The 25294-nt window shown below is 42.3% G+C and overlaps 1 protein-coding gene across 1 annotated transcript in view; it reads left to right on the top strand.

The window, feature by feature from the left end:
* Positions 1-24266, top strand: part of AIDA (axin interactor, dorsalization associated) — a 36402-nt gene extending 12136 nt beyond the window's left edge. Inside the window, exons 5-10 of the mRNA XM_064709173.1 lie at positions 5054-5117; positions 5566-5672; positions 9496-9618; positions 11823-11945; positions 20684-20801; positions 21676-24266. Of these exons, the coding sequence (XP_064565243.1) occupies positions 5054-5117; positions 5566-5672; positions 9496-9618; positions 11823-11945; positions 20684-20801; positions 21676-21772 (632 nt within the window). The 3' untranslated portion in view covers positions 21773-24266. The remainder of the gene's footprint in view (positions 1-5053; positions 5118-5565; positions 5673-9495; positions 9619-11822; positions 11946-20683; positions 20802-21675) is intronic.
* Positions 24267-25294: the final 1028 nt, after the last annotated feature.

The following is a 25294-nucleotide window of genomic DNA, read 5'->3' as shown; positions in this document are numbered from 1 at the left end:
TTTATTTTTTTCTTCTGAAAATATTTAACTTGAAAATATTTAACTTCACCTATCACCTCCCACTGTAATGCTACCAGACCAGTGAAGGTGAGAGTCAAAGTGAGTCAGTCTATGAAGGGTTTTGTGTAATGTTATTTTTTTCCAACTGATCCTGGGTCAGGTCTTGGTATGTCAATCCAGAAATAACTTCTTCATATAGGAAGTATCTATTTATCTGCTTCATTTTCCTTCCTGTAACACTGGCTGCTTTGTTCTCAGAGCATCCTTATGATTAGAGCTTACACATCTAAGCAATATTATCCTGAATGTTAATGTTTCTGCATTTCTCAGGGAACAAGAAATGTGGAAGAACTACTTTCATGCTGATTGAAGATGGTTTTATTTTGCTTATGACACAATTGTTACATTGAGCAATATGTTGGGGATAAATATGACGGGCAGGCAAATGTTTCCCCTTCATGAATAGGGGGAGCTTCTCAGCTCTGCTGAGCTTCTCTGCACAGGATCCTACAGAGGAGCTTGTTAAGAAGTGGAGAATTGAGCTAAGCTTCCTTATATCTTTACCAAAACATAGAGTCCAAATGTTTTTAAACTGTTCCTTGAAAGTGCAAAGTAATGGTGTGTTACAAAACTGCTTGGTCCTATGGGTGAAGACCATAACTGAGAAAGGGATTTAACTGTGTGTTGGAATATTCAGTCTTCCTCACACTACATGTTGCATGTCTGGCCTCTGAATTCTGACTTGGGATTTTTCTCTGTAGATTTTGCTGCTCTCTGTTTACAAAGTATTTACAATGTTGTAATCATTGAGTGACTCTGGATTTCAGACTCCATTGTGCAAATGCCCTGTGAGTGACTGAATGATGGAAGAGAGATGGGAATCTTGTCCAAAATTTCAATTATGATGCAACAGTCCTGTTGTTTATCTTGCCCTCCATCACAGAATTGATTTTTAGCTGTCAAAAAAACTGCTTAGCAGTGTGAAGTGCATTCAGCCCACACCTCATACAACAAGCAACTATATTAAAACTGAAGAAGAGTGTGTGGCCATGAGTTTTCAAATACACTGAGTTATTTTCCTCGGAAGAGAATGGGTGCTTCTACAACAACAATTGAACATTGATGTTCCTAATGCTGTCTTACTTGGACGGTTCTGGCCTCTTTCTTTCTGAATTGTGCCTTTGTTTCGTGGTTTTTAAGTGTATTTCAAATAGAGTAAATCTTAATCAGGCCAATACCAGCTATTTCATAAAATCCACTGTGAAGTGTTTTAATTCGCATGTTGTCAATTTTCTTTTGCATCCCACCAGTAAAAGCTAAAAAATCTGGCCTGGCAATATAAAGAAGTGATTCCTTTGTTAGGTCAAGCCATTCCATTAGGGTGGAACAAAACAGCTATTCATACAAAACAGCTATTCGCACAATTTGGCTTGTTTTAATTACTTTTGTGCCTGAAGCTGTCAGAATGGTTTAGGTGTTGTTCTAACAACCAGGACCCTTAGAATTACTTTTTTTTTCCCCTTAATCTTGTGCTGTTGAGTTCTAGCTTTTCCTACTTGAGCTTCCATTTTATGCAGATTGGAAAGTGAAGCAGTTGGCTACTTCTGTTTGTTTATAGGATTTGTCACTGAATAATTTGTGCTGGAATAATGCTACAGGAGGTTCCATACATACAAATGGCTCTTTTGAGTTTGCGCTGTGTGAAGTCATTGTGAATACACTGGATTTCAAATCCATTTCTTTGTGGAAGCTTATACCAGTCTAAGAATGCACAGTACAAATGGATGGGCCAGGGCATCCATTATGCCTGGATGATAATTATAAGACAAGTGGATACTGGGTTGTACTGGGGAGCGTGGTATCTGAATTATTTTATGTTGTTTATTACAAAAAAGTATAAGTATCAGAAACAATCACTGTCACAGAAAATCTAAATGGACAGTGGTCTTTACCAAGTTAATGTGTCCTGATCTTCTGACTTATGTTGATAATTTCATTTGAAATATTTTAAGAAAGAGCCAGCTGCTGATAAAATCAGACTATGAGGATGGTGAAGGGCCTCGAGGGGTAGCCTTATGAGGAGTGGCTGCGGTCACTTGATCTGTTCAGGTTGGAGGAGACTGAGGGGGAGACATCACTGCTGTTACAACTTTCTCATGAAGGGCAGAGGGAGGGGCAGGCACTGATCTGTGCTCTGTTATGGCAGTGACACAACCTGCGGGAATGGCCTGGAGTTGTCAGGGGAGATTTAGGTTGGGGATCAGGAGAAGGTGCTACACCCAGAGGGTGGTTGGGCACTGGAAAAGGATCCCTAGGGAAATGGTCACAGCGCCCACCTGACAGACTTCAAGAAGTGTTGGGACAGTGCTCTCAGGCTCATGGTATGATCCTCAGGGTGTTCTGTGCAGAGCCAGCAGCTGGACTGTGATGATCCTTGAGGGTCCATTCCAGCTTAGGCGATTCTGTGATTCTAAGCAAATCAAAGTGACACTGTCCAAAGTCACAAAAGAAAAGGCAACTTCTGTACAAGAGCCTGCAGAACACTATTCAAAAAAAGATTTCTATTGGAAATACAACACAGATGGAGGACATGATGCTGGGATCTACCCATTAGTTGCACTTGTGGAGAATTCTCTGGGACTTACGTTCTCAAGCAGCAACATTACAGAGGGGAAAGGCTCTTTTTCCCAGAAGTGAATTGTGTTTTTGAAAATGAAACAGAGATCCAAAAAAGCTGAAACCAACCTTTTAAAGCTCGGATGTCTTACACAGCATTACAAGGGAGATTTCTGTTTGTATTAACCTAATTTTTTTTCCTGTGGTCTGGTATTTTTATTTGAATCAACTGAAGCTCATACTTGTGGCAGATGCAAAGAGGATTTTCCTTTTCCTCAAAGTTTTATTGCTTAGCTTTTTCTCCATGGCTTTGAATAAGTATTTCACCCGGCTGAGTGCAGTGGACCTGTTACTTATGTTCATCTTTAAAGAAGCACTTACATTGCTGTGTTACAACTTCGCAAAATTATTTGCTATTGGTGGTGAGACAAGAATTGAAAGCTCTTTAAAAACTTGAGCCACAGCTTTGTGCAGCAAAAGGCAGGAAGTCCTGCTTCTGAGCTGAATGTTCAGCACCACATTTGTTCCTGGCAGGTCAGGGGTGCTCAGCCTCTGGCAGCAGCAGCACTATTTTAGGTCCTGTAGAGCTGTTTGCCTCTTGCCTGGGCTCATGTCAGTAGAGCTCTTTGGGCCCTCTAGTGATGCCTGAAGTGAATTAGGATGAGGGTTGTTTTACTTTTAAGGGGACCTGGTTACTAGAAGCGGGGAGTCTAGCACTTATGAACCTTTGGAAAGTGGGAGGAGAGCTACTGTGACACCTGTCTCTTCTGTTTAATGTGCCTATGATCTGTAAAAGATCTCACTTCACTGAGGTTTTCCTCCTGGGAATACCCTTTCTGTTTCTGATGTAATGTATCTTTCTGAGAGCTGGGGAATTATGAGAGTAATAAAAATCCCTTTCTTTTCCTGAACCTCAGCAGCATTGGAAGATGACTGTCAGCTGTTGATCAGCTGCTTTTCTGGTGGGAAGTGGCTGTGATTGTTCAGATGCATGTTGAGATCTGCATTACTGGTCCCTCAGAGCAGAAGTCTTTGGAGAGAGAGACATGGCATCAGTTTGTTCTCTCTTCAAAGCTCTGACTGAAGGCACTTTAAACCTTTCTCTGTATTTATGTATTGTTACTGGCTGGGATTAGGCACTGATTAACCTCTCGTGTTGTAGAACAAAAATAAAAAAAAAATCAGTATGAGTAAAGATTGGAAAGACTTTTTGGTTTCTTTATAGTTTCCCAGAGGAATAATTTATTCTTAGAGCATTCAGATGGTGTCTGGTAAGCTAATGCAGGAGCCCAGACTGGGTGATGGGAATGTGAAGGCAGACAGGGAAGCTGTCCTGCACTGGCTGAGTTGTAGTGTGCTCAGAGGGGCCTGGCAATGGCTTCTTAAGCATAACTGGTATTTAAGTACCCCTTGATATTTGTGTAATCTGAACATTGTTTGAAAAGAGTTTTGTTTTCAAATATTCAGAAGTCTTCAGGGGAGAATTCCTCTGCTCTGAGAGTGCTTATGGTGAAGTGAAGCTCTCTGAGGAGAGTCAGGGGTTTTTCTCTCTGCTCCCCCTACCACTGTGCGATATTCATTGTCTGGTAAGAGAGTGCTTCTCCCTGCAGGTGTCCTCTTGTAAATTTTTAGGCCCTTTAGCCATCATTAAGTACTTATTTCTTTCCCACATCTTTGGAAGTTTCACTGGTAGTTGTGTTTGGAAATGGTAGCTAAAGTTGGGATTACTAAAATGTGAGCAAATTTCCAATATAAACAGCAAAGCCATTTTGCATGAAATTCTGAAAGTATACGTGATGTCTTTGGGGCTTGGTGCCCAGATATTGTACTTTATCTCTCCCGAATTTCACCAATCTGCCCAGACATATGAGGGCAGATGGAAAGAAAACACAAACAAACAAAGGCATCACCACCACCAAACAAAACCCCCAAAACACATGACTGAAGAAGTAGAAAATCTTAGCAAAGCGTTGTGCTAGCAGCACACTTGCTCTTCCATGGTGGCTGCCTGAATGTGCACCCACATGTGTCAGCTCTGGAGATCTCATCTGTTTGGAGCTGATGCCAGTAATGCCACCACCCTGCTCTCAATAGCCACCAAAGATTGCTGGCCTCACCCCAGGGGCTGTAGCTTTTTCTCATGACGATTTTGGTTATTGCCACATTTATCTTCTCTATCTGTCTGTGTGGGTGTGGTAGTAGTAATCTTATAGTTGCAGTTCACCTGTCTGAATGTTACAGTGATATAGGTTTGATCATAGCTGTGCTGGTGTTTAAAATATGAGAGAAGAGGGATGGTTTTTGTATGATCTGATTATTTTAAAAATTTTATTATTATTATTTGTGTGTGAAGATGCTGTCAGAATGGACATAGCTGTGCAAAGTAGTAGAATTAATGCTGGTTTATGAGTAGAGATTTTTATTCTCTTCTCTGTAGTCTTAAAGAATATCCTCACTTACAATAAGGAGTTCCCCTTTGATGTTCAGCCTGTCCCACTCAGGTAAGAGATAACTTCTTGCTCATCACTTCATTTACAGATATGTGCTTGAAAGGGAGTACGGCCTGGGCCTGGTGTGTACCTGAAACACATTTCCAGAGCCATCTGCTTGCCAGACTGCTTTGTATAAACTGGTTAATAAAAGAACTTTAAAACTCTGTTTGTCTAGGTACCACTAAAAATCAAGACCCATACTTTTGGTAAAATCAGTACTTGGGTACATCCCTACATCTCTGTGAGATTTCCATTATCATGTCCTGGCTTTAGGCTCTGTGCTTTCTATTGGTCTGAACTCCTGCAATCTCTGTCAAAGTCTGTAGGGTAGAGGTAGAAGTTAAGAAGTATGAAATGGCATTAAAGACTGTTGTCCATGCTGAGGTGCTGGCTTGTGAATTGACTGCCAGGTGATGAGTGAGTGTTGGTCTCATTTCTTCTTCCCTGTGTTTTACAGGAAGATTTTAGCACCTGGAGAAGAGGAACACTTGGAGTTTGAAGAGGATGATGAGGAAGGAGGAGCTGGAGCAGGGTCTCCAAACTCTTTTCCTGCTAGAGTTCCAGGTAGGGGCACTAGCCTTGCCATGCCAGCCTCTGTAGCATCTCTGAGCTCTGGCTCTAAAAAGCTTCTTTTTCCACCTGTGATTTGAAAAGTTTGGGTGGGAAGCTACAGGCTCATGTAAACAAACCCTAATGCTGTACTGGAGAACCACAAGGGTGGCCAGTGATTTTTTTTTCCAGCAAACAGTATCTTACTGTGAAATGGTTGTATGGAGAACCTGTGAGGCTGGTACCATCTACCTCAAATAATTAGCCTTAATACTGAGTCTGAGTCAGGATTATTAATCCTTCACACATAACTATGTGAAGCATTTCAGATGTGTTCAAACGTAAATTGTGGCAATGTTTCTCCTGCAAGGAGCAGCACATGTTTCTAGAGATATGAGAAGTTGTTGCTGCTTATTTTTGCGTTGCATTGTTTGGTGAGATAGTGGCTTAGAGTGAAGCCAGGCTATGAGAGGAGAAAGAGGGGGTTTTGATTTTCATAGCTGAAGTCCTTGTCCATGCGAAAGTATTTTGCAGAACCAACAGATTCTAGAGAAGATCTTCCTGAAGCTTCAGGTTTTGACAATTTAAATGTTGTATCAGAGGGTCTTTAGTGTTCCTGGTTCCTTTAGTTCCTGGTGTAATTTCTTTGCAGAAGAAGCAAGTTTCTAGTTTCAGAGCTGGCTGGGAAACTTTGTATTTCAGGAATGAGATAACCAGTACTGGAATAATGGTCAAAAGAGCTGAGGTGTTGTTATTACTTATGCCTGGAGAAAACAGATGATATTCAGATGTGATCCCAAGCACAGTGCTGCATATGACTGCTGCAGGCTGACCTGATGTGGGCATGCACAGTCTACAGCTATTCATGCCAAGCTCCCAAAAAGGCTATAATATATTGTGATATTGATGGCTAAGATTTGCTGTCTCGATCCTTGTTATTCACCATGATAAATCCATTTATGGAGGTGCCTTCTGTCTGTCCCAAGTACAGCAGGAAGACTCAAACAAAAGCAGTTTGCAGCCCTGGGGTGAGCCTTATGAGTAAAGTGAATTTCCCTATCTGAAGCTGACAGAGTTGTGTTGCACTCCTTGCTTTGATGTGCCCTTAATCCATCCAGTACTGTCTAACTGACCATGGCCTTGTCTTCTCCATGCATGACTTCATCGTTATCACATTGCCCCATTCGTCTAACCCAGGAGCCAACAAAGGTATGAGACCCTTTTAGTATGTACAGTCATTTCTGTGCTCACGTTCATGTAGCTGTGGTCTTCTTCATCCAGCTCTTAGTGCCGATCCTCACAACACAATTTTTGGTTACAATCACACTACTGGGCACCTATCTGTTGGTCTTCGTTTGCCTTCAGTAAGGAGAAGAGGGAAGGTCATGTTGATTCAAACAGCTCTTTAGAGGTCCTGCTGTACTAATTAAGGTGTTCTGGGTTGTGGTGTAGCCAAGGGTAGGTGTAGCTGGATTTTATTTACTCGAATACACGTTTTATGGGAAATGTTACATAAAGAGTATTTGCATAGTTAGACTTCTGTGCTGTGTGGAGCTGAACTGACCAGTGCTTGCTGCCTCTAACAGCAAAGGTTTCCTGCCTTTCTCCTGGTTATATATGATTTTATTCCAGTGCTGTGCTCTTTTATAAACCATTTCACTTTGTGAGCCCAGCAGGAGACTTGGCACTTTTTTTCCCTTTCTCTGAACTGGGATTTGGGATTGGAGAGCCTGAGTGCCTGTGTCTTGGTGGCAGTGGGGTGCTGGGCTGGCTCACTATCCCTGAAACCCACTTGGAGGAGGACATTTTTCATTTGCAGATGTTCCCATCCCCCTCTGGCAGAGATGCCCTGTGGTTGTGTCTGGTGTGGCTGCAGCTTTATCCTGAAAGGCCTCAGTGTGAGCCTGCTCAGGGGCCCAGGCCATGGTGGTTGACTGGGGGATTGTGCCCAGCCCAGAAAAGCTGTACTGCAGAGAGGGCACTGTCACCTACTCTGGCCGCAGAGGCTTCAGCATAGGCCTGCCTGAAGCTGTGGCTCATGTGAAACAGGTTACAGTCAGCTGCTCTAGTCCACTGTTGGCTCCTGCTAGGGCAGGAAGGAAACAGTGTTCCTTGGATACTGTCTGTCCTACTGTTCTCTTGTCTCCTGGAAGTGACTTTGACCCATCTGTCCATTGCAACTCTGCAATTTCACACATTCTGGAAAGCAGTCTTCAAGAACAGAATAATTTCTCTTAAGCCAGAATTCTTATAGCAAAAACCAGGCTGAGGCATCTTTCAGGTGATTTTTCTGTCAAGTGGATGGAGTGATGGACAGGAAAGCTGAAGGCTGCAGTTATTCCTGGCTCTTGGGGGCCATGCTGCTTTTAGGAGACAACTGACATATGATGGAGCAAAGGTTTGTGCCAAAAAGAAGACAGGCTTGCTTCTTCCTTCACTTAGATTGAAATAAGAACTCTATATTTGAACATCTCTTCAGAAAAGAAACAGAAAGATTAACTAGAGCATGAGCTGCTTTGCAGAAATGAAGGCTCTCTACTAAGTTTGTTCTCTAACATTTCTCCCATTGCACGCAGAAGCTTTTTCTGTTGCTCCAAACCCTGGGCTGAGCTCTGCTGTGCCCTGTTGAGAGGTGTGGACATGGTGCTTTGGAGGCTCTGAGTCTCCTCAGGACAGGAAATACAGAAACACACAGCCCCAGAGATGGAAATTCAAGTCTTGCACTTGATTCTGAGAGGGGGATTGGATGCAGGAATGCTCATGAAATCTTGCTGAAGTTGAGCCTGTAGTTCTCAGAGCAGAATGCAAGGTCCCTCTTGCAAAGCCAGTCTCTCATAAGACAAAATCTTTGTGGTTCCACAGCTCCTCAAGCAGATGAGAGGAAAAAATTGTGTCAAGAAAACACTCGTGTTGGACTTGTGAAAGGAAATTATTACATTGTTTAGATCTAAAGCCTTAGGATAACTTCTTTTTTTCATTAGAAAACTAAAACTGTAACTCAAACTTGCTTATGAGTCTGAGTATTTGCTATCCTGGTGCTTCTTTATCCAGTAGGGAAGAGGGGCTTGAAGTGTGCCAGTTTTTGCTAAATTCAGTATGAAGTAACCTATGACAGAATATTATGACTTTTAGTGAGTTTGAACAGTCTGGACAGCTGCACTGTCTTCTTCAACACAGTGAGAATTCATTTATACTGACCACCAAGTTTTGATGGTAAATATTCTTAATGAAGAGCTTGGGGACCCTTCCTTTAGCCAGAAGGGAACTTGGGGGATGCAAACACTTCCCCCCCCACCCCCTTAAAGTAGAGGCCAGTAGCACTTACTTAATAATTAATTTTCTGATTCCCTTATATTCTGTGTGATTTGCAACAATGTCATTTTCCTCCTTAATCTCCCAGTCTAAATGTTCAATGTGAAGCCAAGTCATGTTCAGTGGAGTTGGACTCCTGGTCAAGTGTCTAAACCTCCTGCAACTGCAGATTGAATTCAGCCTCCCAAATTTAATCCTCAAAAATGCTATAAAGTGAGTTCCATGAATGGTTATTCTGTGAAATAACACTTTAAACAATGCTCCCCTCTATTTTTATGGCGATAGTTTTTTATCAGTTGATTTGACTTCAAGCAGTCCTGGGTTTTTTCTGGGGGGCTTTAAAATCTGTCAGAGGGGGTTGTGTGTCTGTGCACAGACATTCCCATAGTGGTGTGTACTGCTGGAATAGGAATCTTTGGAGTTTCAACCCCCTAAGAACAGCATCTTCCATGAGAGAAGATTGGACAAGTGAGACCTCTGCTGTGAGATGACACCATGGGTTAATAATATGCTTTACTCTTTCCAGGTACTTTATTGCCCAGATTGCCATCTGAACCCGGGATGACGTTACTCACCATCACCATAGAGAAAATTGGTCTGAAAGATGCTGGGCAGTGCATTGATCCTTACATCACAGTCAGTGTAAAGGGTAATTATTTCTGTTCTGCCTCCTCGGTGCTTCTTTGGAGAGACTGCATTTTTTGAAAGCCCTATGGATTTTTCAGCCTGCTGGGAAAAACATTTGTTGTCACTTCTGTTGTAGATGTAGGGCTTCTGCTTTAATCAAGGGCAAAAAATTCTGTATTTGACAGCTACTGGGAGGTGAATATCTGCAAGATACACTTCTCTCTGTGCACTCAAGGGTGGCTTGTCCATGCTAAGAGCTGAGTAACTTTGCCCTACTTCTCCATCACGGCTTCTACAGCTGATTGCTAAGTACAGATCTGCTTGGACTGTGTGTACTCCCCACACTTACTGATCTCTGGGCTTTCTGGAGGTGGGGAACCACAGCCCACCGACTCCATTCTTGCCCTCTCATTAAACTATTTTTGTAGTAATACAAATATAATCTTGTCAGGGCTTGAGGTTTAGAGGGATAGGTATGAAGCTGGGAAACAAAGCTTGCAAGTGAAATGAAATAAAAAATGTGTTAGCCTGGCTTATGAAATGCTTCAGCCAAAACCTGATGGGCTGAAAGGCTACATAAATCTGGAAGAACCTCTCTCTCTGTCAGTCCAGGACAGGCAACATGAGGATTTCTCTGTTTCAGATGGTAACATAATTGGTACCTTTTGAGGCTAAGATTTTTCATATTCACACTCTTTCTAATGGGAGTATCACTATCATCCCCCATTTTGCACTTAGCAGGAAGCCTCTGTAGTCAAACCTGCTTGCCCTTGCCTTGTGTTCTGCTTAACTTTGGGTTCTCTTTACAATTTTTAAATGTAGGCAGAGGAATTTTTTTTTGTTTATCATGTAAAAATCTGTAGCTGAGCCTCTTGTTATTTTAGTTGTGATAATAACCTTGTATATGTCTTCTTGAGATATGCTATTGGATACTAAATGTAGGATGAAACACTTGTTAGATGTGTGATCAGTGCTTCTTCCACCAGACATCCTCTGGCAGGAGGAAGGTTCACAGCATCAAATATCCCTTGAATACATACTAGGACTTGTAAAGCAAACATTCCTTGTTCATTGCCGCTGAAGTGTTTGTCTCATTGTACATTGCTAAAACTGCTGCTGTAGCTCTCATTTCCCTTCCAGAGATAAGGGAGACTCACTATTGCTGGGCTTGCTTTCCCAACAAGTCTCTGTTAACATGATGCTCCCTGTTTCCAAACTCATTTACCTATAAATGGTGGCTGCCAAGTAATGAGGTAGAAAATAGGATCAAAAAGTGAGAGTGTGGGCAGGGTATGGATGAGTCTGCTAATGGTGTCTTTTGATACTTTTATTTCCCAAGATTTTTGGTTAGGCAAAGTAACTCTGACAACTCAATTTTTTCACCTTTAGGAATTTGAAGACACTTAGTAGCTGATTTCCTTGGTTTTAAACCAAGCTGCTCTTCTGCAGGTTTGGAGTGAGGTTTGTTCCTGATGCAGCATTGGCAATCCCAGCCAATATCATGGATTAAGGGAATCACTGGTGCTCCAGGGCCTCAGCCTGAGCTCCAAGCACAACATGTGCACTCTGTACCTGTAATCTTGGCCTCATCATTAGCAACTTCCTCTGCCAGAGGGAAAGGGATCAGGAATGAGAGGAAAGACAGGACAAATATACCCCTGGAAACAGCAGAGGCTTAGTGAGAAACAATATTGGCTATGCCAGAACAGCAAAACCAGGGGCTGGTGCTGAGAGCTAGAGTGCAACCCAGAGCCCTACAAAGCCTCTGTGGAAAACCCAAGAGGAATAGTCCTTGTGTCTAGGGACAAAGTAGAGCACACACAGGATGGGTGAGCTGTGCCAGTTGTGCCCTGCAGATGCTGTGTGGAGGGCTGTCTTTGGTGTGTATTCCCCTTGGCCTGGAGCTCTTCTGGAGTCCTTTGTGCACAGGAAATGGAATATTTTGCTGACAGCAGAAAGAAATGCACTCTTAAAAATAAAAAGAGGGATAACTACATTTTTTTAATCTGAAATATTGCTAGAACTTTAGCTGCGTTCGTGTTGTACTCAAAAAGAAAATTAACTGATTGTGAAGGGCTATGATTGCCCCTTTTTTAGGTTTTGTGGAAACATCCAGGTGTGGATTAACTTTTTGTGGCAGGATTTGATGAGACTTTTAAGTCTCTTAAAGCTGAACCTTGAAGTCTGAGAAGCTTCTGCTATTCTCATGCTGTTTCTTTCCTGCAGATTTGAATGGGATAGATCTGACTCCTGTGCAAGATACTCCTGTGGCTTTGAGGAAAGAGGACACGTACGTCCATTTTAATGTGGACATTGAGATTCAGAAACACATTGAAAGACTAACAAAAGGTATGTGGTACCATGTCGACAATGGAGAGAGGGAAGACTGACTCAGTGATCAGAATCTGATTTCATTGTGGGATACAAATGCTTATATGCAATTTCAGGGAGACTAGTAATGTGTACTACAATGATTAGATTAAAATCACATGCACAAACTTATGCATATAACAACATCTCTTGCTTGCAGAGTTGAATGGGATTTTCTTTTACCAGTAAACCCATTTGATTTAATTTTCTTGCAGTCTAGGTCTAATTTTTAAAGTTCATTTTGTTTTTGCCAAGGCATCCTGTTATCAAATCTCTTGTGTTAACCAGGTCCAAAGTCCATCATCTTTCTTGTGTCCCCTAAGACAGATGTTTCCTTTTGACCAAAAATACTCTTTTAATGGCCTTATTAATTAATCTCTGCACACATCAAAAGGTATCATGATTAATACAATTATTATCCAAATTACCATATACATACCTATCCTAAAAAGAATATTATAGTTAAAAACTCCAGCCACTAAAAGGCTCAGGCTTGATCTTTATAAAACGTTCCTGATGGCAGCCACATTACTGGATTTAGAAAGGCTGCCAGAAATGTAATTGTACCAAATGGCTTGATTCTTATACATGGAGTGATAGGGAGAAACAGCCCAAGATTTAGACTGATTTTTTCCCGTGTATTTAAAATTAACACAAAAATCCAATTTTAAAGAACCCAGGAGCTCTAATTCTTGGGGTTCCAAAGGTGTTTCAGGAAGGTATGGATTCAATTTGATATGATTTAATTTGTTTTCAAAAAAAAAAATTTAGTGTAAAGTTCTGGAGGAGCTATATTCCTTGCTAATTTTTTGTTTTTCAATAACGTGTGTTTCTTGTTATGAACATAAATGTAACATAAAAGCAAAACATAACAATAAACTTATACTAATTAAAAATAAATCAGATAATAGATACAATTAGTGGCATATGAAAAATAGAATGGTGATTTAAAGCAATGCCTTATAAATTTCTTTACTATTGTACTATTACTTAGAGTCTGTCGTAATTGGCAAGCTTTATTTTTTAAAGTGTGGACTTGGAAAATCATTCCCGGGTAAGACTTCCAAGTTCACCTTAGAAGGAGGTTTAGCTATTATAGGTCCAAATTTGGTAAGTCAGAATTACTTGAATATAATTTTGGTACAGAAAATTTTCTCTACTAGTTAAGGCCAGGACTTGGCCAAGATCCAGGCTCTTAACTGGAAGAGTCTCTTCAATATATTTTAGAAACCTCTTAGTAGTTAGAAAAATAATATATGTCTTATGAATAGCTATACAACAATAAGTGAAGGTTTGTAAAGTAGCTGGCTTTCTCATTTATAGTTAGTCAATGGTACCATAGACAAAAGTAATGCTTGTTATAGTAAAGTCCATGAATTCACATCATAAAATTACAGCATAATCAGCGTCACTTAATATATATCAGTAGAAATTGTCTTAAGAAATTGAGGTTATATTTTCTTAGACATACATGACATTAAAGCAAAAAAGTAGAAGAAAGCATTAAATAACTCTTAACTAATTACAGTCATAATATGGAGACTCATTCTTCAGTACTGAAGCGATAAGTGGAATAAATCGGCTCCACAGTCTGATGTAGTTATGAAGTGGGTATGTATTGTCAGTGCCCAGCACAAGTGAGATAGCTCTCGTGAAAACTTGTGCCCTGAGCTCCGATCGGGGCCACATCTTTATTCACAAAGGTGTTCCATATACATTACATTGCACAACCTTTTCATGCATGTTCACCTCCTGGCCCTGCCTGTCCTTGCCTCGTATGGTAATTGGATCCATGCCCTTCTTCACAGTGGTGGTTGCACAGGGGTCTTTCAGTAGTTTCTGAGGCTGAAGGTGTTCCTCACGGTTGAACTTCTGAACTTCTTTGCTTGTGCACTGTGGTCCCTTGGTGCTCATCTGAGTACATCTGTTGATTTTGAACAGCTTGGAGACAGAGGAGCTCCTTTATCTAGGTTTCTTGCATTCCTTGGTCTTCTCCCAGTATTGTTCTTCATTGCAAGAAGCTTCAGAAATTTTCCTATGCCCTTTGTATCATGGCAGAGGTTTCTTAAGTAAAAGGTTAAAATTTAACACATCATTCTACAAGCTAAAATTTAAATGCTTAATTCATATTGCTAACTTAAGTGAACCTCCATTTCAGTACTACTTCTAAAAAATAAAATAGCAAAACCTGTTCTTATTTCTATAGCAGAATAGGTGTATCTTGTAATTTAAATGAGGAAATCTTAACAAAAATTCACTCAATCTTTATGCCATTCACTTATATAGCAAAGGAATTATATTTTATACCTCAAACAGTTATACTTCAACAAAATTTAAAATCAACTTTACTAAAACTTAACCTTAATAAATACATCTAAAAGAACTTAAAGTTAGCATCACCGAGACCAAACAAAAATCAGTCTTAACAAGAATTAACTTTTTAAAACTCTATTATTACAAAAAGGTTACTGAAAATTTGTCATATAATAGTTAATCAATAAAATAAACAACATGCAAGTAAAGAACTGTACTGAAATCTTTTCAATATAATGACCTTGTTAGAACTATGGAGTAAAAAGCAAGCACTCAGTAAAGTTGACATTGAGTTTATATATTAATTATAGTTAAATCTCAGATAATGACTGCAGATATAGTTCAAGGTTTGTCTTGAATGTAAGCTCAAGAGTCTTGAATTTATGACTTATGTAATTACTCTCAGTGAACTGTGCAGTTTTGCTATGTTAATAATAGGTAAAAAGACACCACCTTTTTATAAATGATCAGCCAGAAATCCAAATTGATAAATGCGAAAGATTTTATTTTCATGACCAAGTTACGGTCCTCAAAAACCCACAGCCAAAGAGACAGTGTTGAGCCCAGGATCAGCTCTGGGTGAACCTCAATCCGACCTCTATCTCATCAGATGTCCCTCTGTTCACAAATGCCATCTCCAGCAAGGCTATTTTATACAGTTTTTTATGCCTGAGGCATGAAATAAACAGGGCCAGGAGACTTCTTCTCCTTTATAATGCCTTTATTAAAAATGATCAGCTCAGGATTGGGCGGCTCGGCAGGGCTGCAGTCCCCGTCGCGTCTCCCAGGGCGACTCAGAGGAGGAGAATAAGCGCAGCTCCGTCCACTAGGGGCAGAGCCGGGGGATCCAGTCCTCGTGGGAGCTTTAGGGCGTGAGGTCCCCTTCAGATGTTGCCTCTGAGCCTCGCTGGTTACCCTGGTCCCGGCGTCCGGACGACTCTCTGCTCAGGCCGAGAGGGGCTCCGAAGGTGTTCAGCATCTCTGCAGGCTCAGCACTCGGCTCCTCACGTCCAGACATCACTTTAATCTCTCAACTTTTATTTGGCTCGTTGTTTTTGGGGTTTTCTCGTTGCATCTCGAGTCGGGGTCCCACAAAGCATTCTGGACTTTGGAGTCACTTTGCATAACCCCCCCCCACCCTCTCAGGTGTCTTCCCTATGTTGTAAGAGAGCACAGCCTCGGGGAAGGGTCCACCGCACCCAGCCAGGCTTTTTACTAATACAAAAGAAGAGATAAGCCTCAACGACCCGGTATTACAATAACAAAGCACTAAGTATCCTGGCAGAGACCGACCCAACGGAGTCCCTGCAACTCCCTCCCACAAAAAAAACATTAACTGAATTTTTGTTCATAACAAGGCAGAGGTGCCCCGATTTCTTTTGTAACCCTGCGAAAGTATGAACGTTTCTTTCACTCTGCAGGGCTGGACAATTGCTGTTTCCTGGGTTATGGCAGGTGCTGATCATGTCAGGGGAAATTGCAAATTCAGATGGATCTTCCTAAGTGACTTTGGTTGTCTTGATTGATGGTATCTATCAAGCTATGATCACCCTTGGGTGTCTCCTGATGGCCCTGGAGGTGGACAATCATCATGCTGGCCATGTCTATTCATTGGTAAATGAGCTGTTATTCTCCTGCTGCCTTCAGGAGTTTCAAAATTCCAGAGTGGTTACATGTCCCCGGGCTGCTTGAGGTCAGAGACTGGTTGGATTTTATAATTTCATAGCATACATTCTCTAAGCATGAATTACTTTATAACATATACTATAACCTCTATAGCAACACCTTTGATTTTTCTAGTAACAATCATGTTCAAAATCACAATTCACAAGTTAGAAGGTGAATCTCAACACTGGCTGGTGCCAGGCAGGGCCACACCCCCTGCAGCAGCTTTTAGAGATTGCTTATAGGATAGATTTAAGTTTGGCTTAGTATGAGTAGTGGGATATAAACATTGAAGGCTAAAACAAAATAAGGTTTAGTTATATAGTACTAAATAGCTGTACCAAAAAATTCACAACAAAATACATTGTTTTAAAAAAGGCACGTAACTGGAAATTTGATCAGGGCTAGGTGTTCCTCAGGGCTTTAGATATGTATGAACTGTGGCTTTTGATAGCTGGGCTGCTCCTTCCAATGCTTGAAAGTTCCTGGGGCACTTCAGCCAGGGCCCATTGTGGGGGTGTCGAGTGTTCCCAATGACTCCTGTACAAAATATGAATGCATAAAAATTCTCGACCGTGTTAACACATCTCTCTTCCACAAAACCTGGGGACAGACATCACAGAAAGTTTAACTGTGTCGATCTGCCCATCAGGACCTGTTATTTGCACGTAGTGTTGGCTTTGCAGGCTTTCACTCCTTTCACCCATGCCCGGGAGTACCTGAGGCACAGTCATTAGTGGCCACTCACTGGGCCTTTGGCTTTTTGAGATAATAGTCACATCAGCTCCTGTATCAATGAGTCCTGTTAGGAGTGCCTCTGCCTTTGAGAGTCACTTTGGCATGTAGGACGCTTAGATGTAATACGTTGTGTCCATAAAATCTGTGGGACCCCTGTGGAATCAAAAACCACCCCCCCTCCCTCTTCTCAGTTATCGGGAATGCAGATAGGGGTGCGGCTCGGGAAGATATGAGTTGAGCTGTATGGCTCCCTGCTGGGACTACATGAAATAAACAGGGCCAGGAGGCCTCTTCTCCTTTTTAATGCCTTTATTAAAAGTGATCAACTCAGGATTGGGCGTCCCGGCAGGGCTGCAGTCCTCATCTTGCCTCCCAGGGCGACTCAGAGGAGGAGGATATGCGCAGCTCTGTCCACTAGGGGCAGAGCCGGGGGAATCCAGTCCTTGTGGGAGCCTTTAGGGCGTGGTGTCCCCATCAGATCTTGGTTTCCCTGCCTCTGTCCCGCCTGGTCCCAGTGTCGGGACGACTCTATGCTCAGGGCGAGAGGGGCTCCGAAGGTGTTCAGCATCTCTGCAGGCTCAGCACTCGGCTCCTCACGTCCAGACATCACTTTAGTCTCTCAACTCTTATTTGGCTCGTTGTTTTAGGGGTTTTCTCTGTGCCTTTGGAGTCGGGGTCCCAAAAAGCATGCTGGTCTTGGAGTCACTTTGCATAACCCCCCCCCCCACCCTCTCAGGTGTCTTCACTATACTGGGAAGAGAACACCTTAGCCTCGGGGAAGGGCCATTACCTCACCCTAGCCAGGGCTTTTACTAATACAAAAGGGGCGATAAGCTACAATGACCCGTGATTACAATAACAAAGCACGCAGAACCCTGGCAGGGACAGAGATCTGGCTGCCTTTTTGTAACTTTTTCTCACAAAAAAAATATTAACCGAATTTTTGTTCATAACACTACACAGGGCGGCTGGGGGGTCCATGCCGAGAGTCAGAGTCAATAGTTCCAGAAAGAACAAGCAAACAAAGTATGCATATGCTGTCCAGGTGGTCTGAGAACTCCTGTGGATGAATTAACGTTACTGCAGTATTGATTGATATGTCCAGTCCTGTGCTGCCTGGTGTGGCTGGGTCGTATTTCAGCCACAATGGTCTGGCCAGGGCTGCCTGTGGTCCAGCAAAGGCTGCTTGGGGAGACTGGGCTGAGGTTTGCGGCAGTCCGCTCTGAGGCATCGGCTGGGGCATCTGTGTCTTTGCGTTGTGAGAGACAACTGCTCACTTTGAAAATTTAAAGATGCTTATTAAACTTTAGCAAAAATACAATACTACATAAGGAAAAAGCTGCAGTACTGAGAACTGCCCCTCATGCATACCACGTTGCCAGTTCATCTTCAAGATGGATGCTCAGTCTTTTATACCCCTGGGGGGTTGCATAAGCCAGCCCTGGCACCTCCCAAAGTCTGTCAGTCAGCTCTTCTTTGCCATTTATCAGTGGAAACTGCTTTCTTGTAACTTGATTGGAGGTCAGGTGTTGCCATGCTGCACCCCCTAAGCAAGAAGCTTTTCCATTCCCAACTGCCCCATGCAAGGGGCACACATGCACACCTTCTTTTACCTGTCCTAGACAATTTAGGCTGTCTGATGGCAACAAGACAGGGGGTAAAAGGGAACTGTGGGGAAAACAGAGGACATCTAAACCACAATAACATAACTATACATCACTAAAGCTTTTGTTAATATTCGCACGATAGTTATCCCTTAATTGCGAGAGCCAATCATCTCATTATCCATCTGTAACAGAGTGGTGCCACTCCGTGCTTTGGCTCCGGTTTCCCGATATCAGACACCCTTCAAAATCATACTTGGACCGACACTGATTACAGCACTGATGGCAAATATTGGGAGTTTTTGATCTGGCCTCCTCCTTTTCAAAACAGTCCTTTTTCAAATGCTGAGATTTCCCGCAAGTTTGGGGGTCCCCCTCCTTAAGGGCCTTTTTCTTTAGTAGCATACATTTTTCACAAGGGTCAGGAGGGAATGGATCAGTCTCATAATCTGAATCTATCGGTCCTGGATAGAAAGGCTCCCCCTCTTCCTTACTGCTAGAGCTGCAGTCAGCGATATAAACTGCTAACAACCATGAGAAAGGATTCCTCCCCCTCCTTTGTCTGGGCAGGGTTGATGGCTGTGGCTGCTCTTCAGTCCGAGAAGTGCCAGCTTCAAGCGGGCAGGGAGAGTCAGAGTGAGGAGAGCCAGAGCAGGTGTCCTGGTTTAGGGCAAATTTGTTAAAGAATCTGCAAAGGAGGGCCCCTCCAGGAAGCGAAATCCACACAGCCCCTCCCCCCAACCGGTTCGGGAAAAAATTCCTCGGCGAGAGGTGGAAAGAACCTGTTTATTTGACTGGCCCAGCACCCCCCAGCACACAAAATGAACAATACCCGATGACACCGCTTTGAGAAAGATGGCAAAATCAGAAAGTCTCTTTCGGGGGTGGTTGCTCTGTTCTCAGTCCCTCCGGCGCTGGGCCAGCCGCTGCAGCCGAACCTTCGGTGTTCCCGGGTCCCGGTCCGGAGCAGGTTTGAGATGGTCACAGAAACAGGAGAGGAGAAACAGTCCAGGAAGCAATGTGGACTGTTTAGCTAGAACTAGCTAATAAGCAGAGGGAGAAAGCAGAGCAGAAGCAAGAGCAGAAAAAGAGAGCAAGCAAAAGCAGCAAGCTGAAGCTGGAAGTGAAAAAACAGCCTTGTGTACCGCTTGTCTCCGTGTCCCTGATAAGAGAAACCCAAACAAAACTTCCACTCTTCAGAGCCGGTCTTAAAGGCACAGAACAGATGAATGGGGATATACAAGCATCATAACATCACCCCAGGACAGCAGGGTAGGGGGCTGGCAGCATCCAGCTGCTCTTGCTTTTTCAACATCTTAAAAAGTATTCTCCAGGACTGGAGTAAAAGTGACTTGAGGTCCTCCTTTAGGATGGGGGAGTCATGCTTGTCCAGAAGGGTGAGCACGGTTTCATAGATGTCTCTCTCTTTGGACATTTCCTTTCCCATTTTTAGTTCCTTTTTTAGTTCCCCTGGCTTACGTGTCAGTCACAGCAGATAGGCGATTGGGGGCCCAGATGCGCCCTGGGCCCTGATTGTCACTGTCACCATCAGTTCCAGGGGCTTGCCCACTGCCCCTGGTCAGGCCAGTTCATTCCCCCGCACGGAGGCACCAACTGTTAGCGATGGAGAGAGAGGGAAGACTGACTCCGTGATCAGAATCTGATTTCATTGTGGGATACAAATGCTTATATACAATTTCAGGGAGACTAGTAATGTGTACTACAATGATTAGATTAAAATCACATACACAAACTTATGCGTATAACAACATCTCTTGCTTGCAGAGTTTAATGGGATTTTCTTTTTCCAGTAAACATGATTGATTTTATTTACTTGCAGCCTAGGTCTAATTTTCAAAGTTCCATTTGTTTTTGCCAAGGCATCCTGTTATCAAATCTCTTGTGTTAACCAGGTCCAAAGTCCATCATCTGTCTTGTGTCCCCCAACATTCCAACAGTACCAGAGACCTGAAACAGGGCCCAGGAGCTTTGGGAGCACAGACACTGGGCTGCTCCTGAGCTGCTGCTGCAAGGCTCAAGATCCAGACAAGGACAAAAATAGACCTTTGCATCCTGTCCCTTTCAAATTGGTCACTGGGATGGCTTGCAGGCAAGGGAGAAATGAAAAGAGATAAAACCCGCAGTCTGCTCTGCTACACAGTATTGAGCTGCTTTATCACCTGCTTAGTCATTGGTACCTGGGTGTGAGCAATGGAGTGAAGAGTTTGAATAGTGGAGTGTGATGAGCATTGTAAGAACACGGTGTAGCTTTTGAGTAAATAACAGAAGTGTGGGAGATAATTCCCTTCAATTTAAGTAGAGCAGCTTAAAGGCAGATAAGTTTTTCAGGTAACTCTTAGCCATAATTGCTAACTTTTCTATTTATTTTCCCTCCAGGTGCAGCTATTTTCTTTGAATTCAAACACTACAAGCCTAAGAAAAGGTTTACTAGTACCAAGTGCTTTGCTTTCATGGAGATGGATGAAATTAAACCTGGGGCAATTGTTATAGAACTGTAAGTGACTCACAATTATGGATGACAATGATAGAGGAAATGAACCAGCTTTCAGTTACAATGTGTGGCTTGTTGTATTAAGGAACGTTTCTTGGACTTATTAGATTTGCTTCCATGAAGAATATTTTATTTTCAGTGAAGGGGGGAAGACAAAATACTTTTAGGCAAGTAAGATGGTTAGAGACTCTTCTCAGAAACTAGACCAGTTTCCAAATAAAATACAGTGTTTGCAATTTAGTTTTGTTTGAATTTAATGTCTGTAGGGAAGATTTTAATTTGGAGCTTAGCCTGACTGTCAGATCGGCTTTATTTTAAAAAAATAATCAACTCAGTCCTTTGGTACAGAACTTCTGCAAAGGAAATCTGATTTGAGGCATGAGATACCAATTTGCAATTAACTTTGTGAACATTTCAAAGCAGTATTGAGTGGTTATGGTGTGCATCTTCTCCTTGCTGAGTGGCTGAAGGTGTGAGGGAGGGGTTTGAGGATTGGGATTTGGTTTTTAATTCAATAAGGAGGTGAATCTTGCAGTTCTTGGAAGAGTACTTAGTCTGTGCTAGCTGGAGTACTTCTGAAGTACTCAGTTACTGATACTGGGTCTATCCTACAATCCAGAGTATAATGTTGGGAATCTCCTTACAAAAATACTACGTTCACTTAGATATTGAAATCTTACTTCTGTAAAAATAATCATTCAGAGAAAATACCGTTTCTTCCTGTAAACGTACTCATTACTGTTGCTTACAGCAAGCCTTGTCACATCTATTTAAAAGGTGAGGATAACAACAGGTAGAGGATGAGCTTTCTAGTTTGCTGTCATCTTCCTGCACAGCCATTAAGCGCTTGGATTAATGCACTTTCTTGTGGTTACAGGTACAAAAAACCCACTGACTTTAAAAGGAAGAAATTGCAACTGTTGACCAAGAAACCACTTTACCTTCACCTCCATCAAACATTGCACAAGGAATGACCCCAGTTGTGAGACCTCTGTGAACTGAACCACAAATCCTGGTAGCTGTGTAGTAGCCTTAGGCTCCGAGGGGCAGGAAGATAACTCTGTTCATGCCAGTAGGTCACACGAGACCATCTCCCACTGCACAGCACTACTTCAGGGACAGGAACAAGCCCACCATGCAAATGCAAGGGTTTTTTCGGTAACTTCCAGCTACAGGTTTCTCCAAGAGCCCTGATATAGGTTGACTGCTTTTCCTAAGTTTGTTGTTCATCACTTTTTATCTTTAACCATTCTTCTCCTTTTGCCTCAAGCTCCCCCTGAGGATGGAGAGTGCCCTTTGTCAAACCTGCAGCAATAAAGATGTGGCAGGTCTACTAACTGTTTACACTGCTGTGCTATTGTAGTTCCTCTCATCTGCATTTCAGAGTCCTCTGGAGTGGGCAGGGTGACAAAAGACTGAGAGAAGGGCAAGGTGGGCTGGGAAGGAGCTTGAAGTACTGCAAGTGCTTTGAAGTGAGGGAGTGGAGGATGCAGGTCAGATGGGTGGCCACGAGTCCCTGTGGTCAGGTCAAGAAGAGGACAAGTGCAGATGAGAACACTGAACATGTTTTGAATACATGTTACAATCTTTTCAGTCACTGTTACTCCCTAATAGAGCTTTTCTTTTTTGTATCTTGTCACAGAGTAGTTTGCAAAGGCAGATGGGGGATAGAGGCCTTCTCGAGGGCTTTGTCCTGGTTGCAGTGGGTGTTTTGCCATTACAGTGACAGCAGGACAGGCCCTCAGTGCTGAAGTTTCCATTTTCCAGAGCTATATAAAGTAGGTCTGGCTAGCAGGCTGACCCACCTTCTACTTGAAACTGCTGTTCTTGTGGAAACTGATTGTATGCAGTTTTCTGCATATTTTGTGCAAATCTGGAAACTTACTCAAAAAATTGCCTTTTTATGTAAGTAGGTAGGATTATCATTTATTTTCTGTATTTTTTATTTGGTGCATAATAAGGTGCAGGACATTGGCTTATTATGACACACTTGCATTCACCTTTTGACCTGAAAAAGGGAAAGAAGTAGAACCCAGTCAAATCTTTCATATATTTGTGTGGATATTTAATATGATACTTTATGGTTTGATAAACTTCTTGCATATCTAACTAGTGCCTGAATACTCTGCTATGCTAACTACAGACTCAGCTCCCAAAATAGCATCAATTATTTTAAACAGCCTGGATGCAGGTGAATCATCCATTCCTCTTTTCTGTCACTTCACCCAAGATGTTCCATCATGTGTTAAGGGAAGGGATGTTACTTTTCTGCATGCTGTTTGTCTGTCTCTACTCAGCTGTTCGGCATTTTTGGCTCTATCATATTGATTAGGATGAAAAGCTGGTTTTGAATGTCCTAATCTTCTTGCCTTTCTTTGCTCTGGTATAACTAGGAATGACATTATTTAGGTGTTACAACAAAAGTCAGCAATACTTTCCCAAATTCCACTTCTGGTTGGAGGCGAAAAAGGGCAGTTGGATTGTCCTGTTTATGGATCTTTACAATATCCCACTGGTTTTAAAGCTGATGGGTGATGATCAAGATACCCCTGTGAGTTATGGAAACTCCTCTAAATGCAGCAGTCTGGACACCAGACTAAAGGAGAATACCTACACTGCTAAAAACCAAATACAAATCATCCTCTGAACTCTGCAAAAGGACAAAGCAAAACATTAGTCTGTGGTTGCAAGTAATCTGAGCTCAGCCCATTTACCTGTCAGTGGTCCCTGGCTGGCTCAGCACTTGTTCTGACCAAGGAATTGCGGGATCTGAGTGTCCATGAAAGGTGGAAGGGCTGGTTCTGGAGTTTGACCCTGCCATCCAGGGTAAGCACTGCAGTTGGGTGTGTGTGTCAAAGGTGAATGCTGCTGCATCCAGAGGGAGATTCCATCCACTTTTGTTACTGTTAGCTAGGATGGGCAAGGGGAGAGACACTGAGTATCACAAAGGTTTATATAGGGGAAGGAAAGATCCTGGACTTGGAGAACTTGACTTTTAATCACAGATGTTCATCAATGTGTGTATCATCAGCCAGCCACCCTGCAAACTGAAATACTGTCCCTTGAAGTACAAACCCATCGTTTCTGCTGCTTACCTGGACCCTTCCCCAGCTTGTAGATGTCTGTATTAATGCCAGTTTTATGAAATGTCAACTTGGAAGTATTTTTGTTAAATACACAAGTAGAGCTTTGTATTTAACTGATTGTGAATTAATGTCTGTTGAATGTGAAATACCATTTTTAAAGTTGCTTCTATCCCTTGCCTTTTTTCTGTGAACTGTCTCAGTGCCAGGACTGCTGCTGCACACACCACAGGCTTGGGGATTGTTTTATGCTTCAGTGATGTTCCAGCTTGTCTTTCACCTGATATCTAAAGCTTTACACTTGTACTATAAGAATGTAATACCTAGATGGCAACTTTAATGGCTGCTTGTACTCTCGCAGTAAAGCTGTAATGGCCTCCCAGTAGAGTTTTTTATTATTCTGTATTGTTTTCCTTTTTTCCTCCCTCAGGCTGCCTTTTGGACAATGCACTTGTGAGAAACCTTACTCACTGAGACAGTCAAAAGCCTGGTGCTCCAAATGCTTGCACTAACACTTGACCTGCCAATGTGTGGTGTGCTTTGAAAGTTGTTCAATGGTGGTAGCTGCAGTAGATGTTTGCATACTCCCAACTCTGCTTTACAGAAAGCTACTTTCTTTTCTGATGGAAGTAAAAAGGTTCTCCAAATCCAGCCTTCCTTTTAAAGAGGCTGAATTGCTCTTAACCCTGAGGAAGATGAAAACACGGTTCTCAAACTTCACTTGATGCTATGAGGTGCTCTTGAAAGCAGAAAGCAATTAGGGAAATTCTAAGTTTCACTACTGAGAGGCATTGAGAAACACAGGTCAACTCCACGACTTCATTAAGGTTTCCAACTCTGGAAGCGGTAGCCCCCATGGTCCTGATTACATGAAGCAAGTCCATATTCTGTCAGAGTAGATCAGCATGAGGGTAACATGGTCATTACCCTGAAGCAGCATTAATTTGGCCTTGATTCAATTCTTGTTCTCAGAACTGTAGCATTCTCTGTCACATTACTGAACCAATGTCCTTTCTGAACAAAACATGACACTGAAACAAAGCCTTTGGGGTTTAGCAAAAGGAATTTTGCTTTTTATTATAACTTTCCTTTGAATACAGTGTCATTTGTGCTTCTGATCTCTGACCAGACATCTTTTGAAAAAAAACCCAGAACCTCAGAGTCCTCATGTAAACCCCTGGCCTACAGTAACTGCAGCTCAATGATGGGATGGAGAAGGCAGGTTGGATAGCATTTTACTTAAAAAATTATTTCCACAGGAAATGAATTGATATACATTTTTAACGAAATTAGTTCATTCGCCAACTGGTTACAAAGGCTACATTGAATTAAAACTCTCCACACAGGTACTTCCTTCCTATTGCACTTTTAGAGTAGGTTCAAGTCCATCACAGAAAGGTTCTTGCAGCCCAA

The sequence above is a fragment of the Zonotrichia leucophrys genome, chromosome 3 (genome assembly GCF_028769735.1).
Source record: "Zonotrichia leucophrys gambelii isolate GWCS_2022_RI chromosome 3, RI_Zleu_2.0, whole genome shotgun sequence".
Classification (NCBI taxonomy): Eukaryota; Metazoa; Chordata; class Aves; order Passeriformes; family Passerellidae; genus Zonotrichia; species Zonotrichia leucophrys.
Note: the sequence above shows the minus strand (reverse complement) of the source record. Positions and strands in the feature narration are given on the sequence as shown.